Genomic DNA, 4,723 nt, shown 5'->3' on the forward strand with positions numbered 1-4,723 from the left:
TGAAGAAAAAAAAAAAACTACAAATGAAAATTTAAAACATCCCAAACCTTTTAATTCTCTATCATGGGAGGATAGCGCCAGATTTTATGTTTTGTTGCCGTTTTTTCATCGTCTGTTAGATGAAAGCTCATCTCATAATTTTTCTCTTTGTTCCACTCTTTTTACTACTTGACAAGATGCAGAATAAATAAGCAACTATCTGTATAATGAAACTTATAAATAAAGTTTTTTGAAAGGGAGTGAACAAACATCTACCGTTGTCTTCTTTTGCCACTGGCCAACCACTCATGTTATGTTATTTCATTGTAAGACTGCTGCTGCATCTGAATGCCTGTTGTTTTCATATAGTTGGTAATGTGTCTGCTGTGTTATTTTATACATTGAAGGTGAGACATATTGTTCCCTCATGTTTTGTCAGCCTGTCAAGACAGCTTTCCTATTTTCTAGCCATGGATTGTGCTTGCCTGGCCTGTGCTTTTCCAGAGAAATAATAAAAGCTATGAAATATTCATCCTGTTGTTTTTCTCTTTCCATTCTGTGGTCTCATTTCTTCTAAGAACGTCAATAAGACGAGCGTTCCCCACCTGAATAAGGCATATTTAAGAGTGTGTCATGGTTTTGACAAAGTCGCTGAACCTTTGCCCTGATAGTGTAGATACTGGCTATTCTAATGAGCACTATTCATACTATGTGTAGCACTGAGGACATACTGGCTCTTAGAATTCAGCAAACAGACACCCACAGGCAATATTTGTTAATGACCTGAAGGGGGGATATGCAAAGATGGAACAGTCAATAAACTTATTCAGTTGACTGTTGAATAAATAAAATATTAACAAAACATTGTCATTCAGACCTGGACACTCTTAACCTGAAGGTAACTGGGCAAATATATTTAAAATCTAGCATTGTACACAAAACAGCGATAAAGCTCGTAGTTCTTCATGTGTCAGTATACTGTATGGTTTCAAATATACAGGCTCACAAAGGCAAATATGTGAATGTACCAAATTATTTCTAAATTTATTTTGTTGTTGTAGAAAATAGACATCGCCATCATATCTCCCAGTTTCAGTACTGTTGCAGAGTGTTGACTCTGCAGGTTATTTTTAATACCATGTCTCATGTGGCTCCCTGCTTCAAAGGCCTTGGAGAGAAATAAAGTATTACTTTCCATCCAAACTCCCTATTATTCAAACAACTGCCAATAATCATATTGAAAATCACCCCCAAATGGTTTTAGAAATGCATTTATTCATTTATTTATTTTGTCTTTAAAAGACCCTGTAGAACTATAATCCCTTTTTTTAAGCCACAGTCTGTGGTGTAGTCTAAGAATTAATGTCAGTGTAATTTTAAATTTAACACTTACACTTACATTTAATATATGAATTGTGCCATAGAAAAATCTATATAGAAATAATATAAAAAAATTTAAATCATCTTTAAAATGAATTTAACAAAGGTCTAGAGGGGAAAAAAGGTTTTATGTATTACATATTTCTACCAATTTTGGGTTAAGACATTATGTGCATATGAATGAACTGTCCAAACCCATGATAGCTTCATTACATGTCCCTGTAACACATAAAGTTCCTCTCTCTGTCTCTGTATGACTCACAACCACACAGATACTTATATCAGTCCACATTGAAAGTTCAGCGTCAGAACACAGGAAATGCATAAATGAAAACCCTCTTAACATGAACCACAGGTATATTGTCTGTTAACTGTGTCTTTCACTTCCCCCACTCTTCACTGCACAGGTCTCTGTCTCTACCTTAAGGGTGAGTGTAACATTTATTGTCTCATTCGTATTTGCCTTTTTAAAACATTTACTAGGAACAATGCAGATAAGTAAGCAGTGTTTGAATGCCATGGGTCAAAACAAATGCTATAACATTTGAATTCTTGTGTGTGAGCTTGTGTTTGACATCTGCAAGTCTGCAACTGAAAATAATGTATAACTAAAGTCATGTTCATGCACCCTGATTTGTATCTGCCCTCTCTGCATTTGCTGTATTAGCGGTGCGGGCACAATAAAGTCTCAGACAGAAGACAACTACAAGACTTATCTCTGTCGTGCAGCTTCTGGCCGAGCCATCGGACTGCTGGTTTATCTGCTACGACACACACCCTCTCGCTGGGGAAGTGTCACCCCCTCCACCCCCTTATACCACCAAACCCACCCCCTGACTCCCTGCTCACCCTCTCCTTCTCTCGCCTCACCCCTCTCTGGATGTCAGAAGCTTCTAGTTATGGAGCAGACAACAGTCACACACCAGTAAGTGTTTCTTTGTCCCAACTGGTACGCAGCGATGTCACCAGTGAGCACGATGGAATTGCAGCAAATGGCTCACTTATCTTATTCTGCTTTTTCATGCTTCTTTGCGTCCTCCTAATTTTTCTCTTCCTCTTTGTTTCTATGATTAATGATACAGGAGAATTTCTTAAATGTATTTGTTGCTGTAGCTCTCGCTCTGGTGCTCCTTGCTACTAGATTTTATACTTATTTTAACATGATGTGAAAATGTTGCTAAAGGCCTAAATCAGATGAATGCAAAAGTAAATGCTGTATCACATGCAGTATTTTACCAGTGGCAGGATTTTATTGGTAGGATATATTAGTGTAATTGTGGTGGTGTGATGCTAAACATTTCTCAGAGGAGACCAGCTGAGTAAAAAACATGCAGCTCTTGGAAAAGGAAATTAGCTGAATGAATGAGATGAATTACATCCCTGACTAAATCCTAAGACTAATTGAATCTGTAGCTATTTATTTTAACATTAAGCCTGTAGTTGAGTATCAGTGGTGTGGTAGAGGCTTCACAAGCCATGGTGAATTTATCAACTGTGTATCTGAAAGATTAGATCCATTACAAATCTAATTTCAGACCTGAACTGTCAGTCGACAACGCTTCAGCGTCAGAGGCTCAAGAAGAGGAAGTGGGGGGCTTGAGCATAGGAAGTGAAGATAACTGGAGGTCAAACAATGTTACTGCAGCACAAGACCCAATACTCACACAGCCAGGCCTCGGCATTACCACGACAACCATCACCACCATCACACAGACGGGAGGAGACTGGAGCACTGGCCTGTTTGACGTCTGTGGAGACAAGACCACATGTAATATGAACACACAGCTAGAAATTCACAGGGTGGTCAAACATATATCAGAAGTTTAAACTTATAACTCGATTTTCCTACAAAATTGACTTTTTGTAAATAATCGGCATTCATTAGTCTGAGTGACAGAAAGAAATTGAATGGTATTTGGCTGAGCTGACATTGTTTAGTAATTGCCTTTGTCACAAACTCACAGATGTTGTGTTGACCCGTGCTTGTGAATGCAGGTATTCTTGGGGCTCTGGTGCCATGCTGTTTAGACCTGAGTTTAGCACACCAGTATGGCGAGTGTCTGTGTATGCCCCTCCTACCAGGATCCACCTTTGCCATGAGAGTTGGCATCAGGGAGAGATACAAGATACGAGTGAGTGTGTGTATTCACATATAAAAAATACAGATATATAAAAATGAGATAGTGAGAAATGAAGAATTGTTCCGTTGTTAAAGCTTCCTCAAACACAAAAACAGGTACACTTTTAAAACTGGTTCCTGTTCATAATCGCATTGTCACATGTATAATGTAACTTGAAAAACTCACTCTAAGACCAATCGGAAATCAATGTCTACTAAGGATGTGGATCAATAATTGAAACTTTAACTTGCCTGACTGAATATTTATCTGTTCCTGTTTTTATGTGTTTTCATGTGTGTCTGTGCTGAACGCTTCATTTACTGTCTGTGTGCTCTTGGGTGTATGTTTATCCACAGGGCAGTGTGTGTGAGGACTGGACCACAGTGTGTTGCTGTTACCCTCTGGCTGTATGTCAGATGATAAGAGAGATGAAGAGGAGGATGAAGACACAGACGTATCATGTGTCCACTACCCTTGAGTGCTCCTGAAGAAACTGAAGACAGAAAATGAGGCCTGTCCTTCTACGACTAAGTGCAGAAAACAGGATCAGCTGAGATCACTGGTATGAATAGCATGAAGAATCAATACCATATGAGGCTTGAACTTACTTTTCAATGTCTCTGGGGACGCACCGGCTAATAAATCAAGCCTATCCTACAACATTCAAAGAAGACTGGAAAGGACGAAGTTTGATTAATAGTGTAAACAGCAAAAAGAGTCAGAGCTGTAAAGACTGAACCAAGTTAATGCTGCCTTGGGGGGCTTCTGTTTAGAAAATATATAATAAATACACTTTTCTTGTAGAGGCAAAAACTCATTAGATACATTTTGTATTGGGTGAAAAGCAGGTGGCTGTTTGCAAACGTATTTTGTTTCAGTCAGCAATCACTGTCGACAACAGGCACATTTCTTAATATGATTATATGCTTTCCAATCTTAACCCAATAAAGGCATTTTTGGCATTTTTAACTTAGTCAGACGCAGTCATAATCAAATTAATTAAACCCGTTTTAATAATAATAAAATAATAAAATTTAGCTGAACATTTTGAGTCCTTGGAGCATGTTAACATCATTGTCTGGTAGCTTAAAAGGTCAGATCAGACAAATTCCCAAAACAATATATTTCCCACTACTGCAATCTCAGCAAGCTTTTTTTGTTGTTTCATTTGTTTAGCTTTGGAGATATTAACCTCAGAAACTTCGGCAGCCACCTCGCTATAATCAAGGAGAATTGAATTTTGT

The 4,723-nt window shown here is 38.2% G+C and overlaps 1 protein-coding gene across 1 annotated transcript; it reads left to right on the top strand.

Moving 5' to 3' along the window:
- The first annotated feature begins 1,847 nt into the window (after window positions 1–1,847).
- On the top strand, window positions 1,848–4,279 carry LOC133993538 (PLAC8-like protein 1). The gene is made up of 5 exons (XM_062432529.1): window positions 1,848–1,857; window positions 2,089–2,284; window positions 2,895–3,127; window positions 3,355–3,491; window positions 3,836–4,279. The coding sequence occupies exons 1-5, from the start codon at window positions 1,848–1,850 to the stop codon at window positions 3,965–3,967; spliced, it is 708 nt and encodes a 235-aa protein (XP_062288513.1). The 3' UTR covers window positions 3,968–4,279.
- The last annotated feature ends 444 nt before the right edge of the window (window positions 4,280–4,723 follow it).

The sequence above is a fragment of the Scomber scombrus genome, chromosome 14 (assembly GCF_963691925.1).
Source record: "Scomber scombrus chromosome 14, fScoSco1.1, whole genome shotgun sequence".
NCBI lineage: Eukaryota > Metazoa > Chordata > Actinopteri > Scombriformes > Scombridae > Scomber > Scomber scombrus.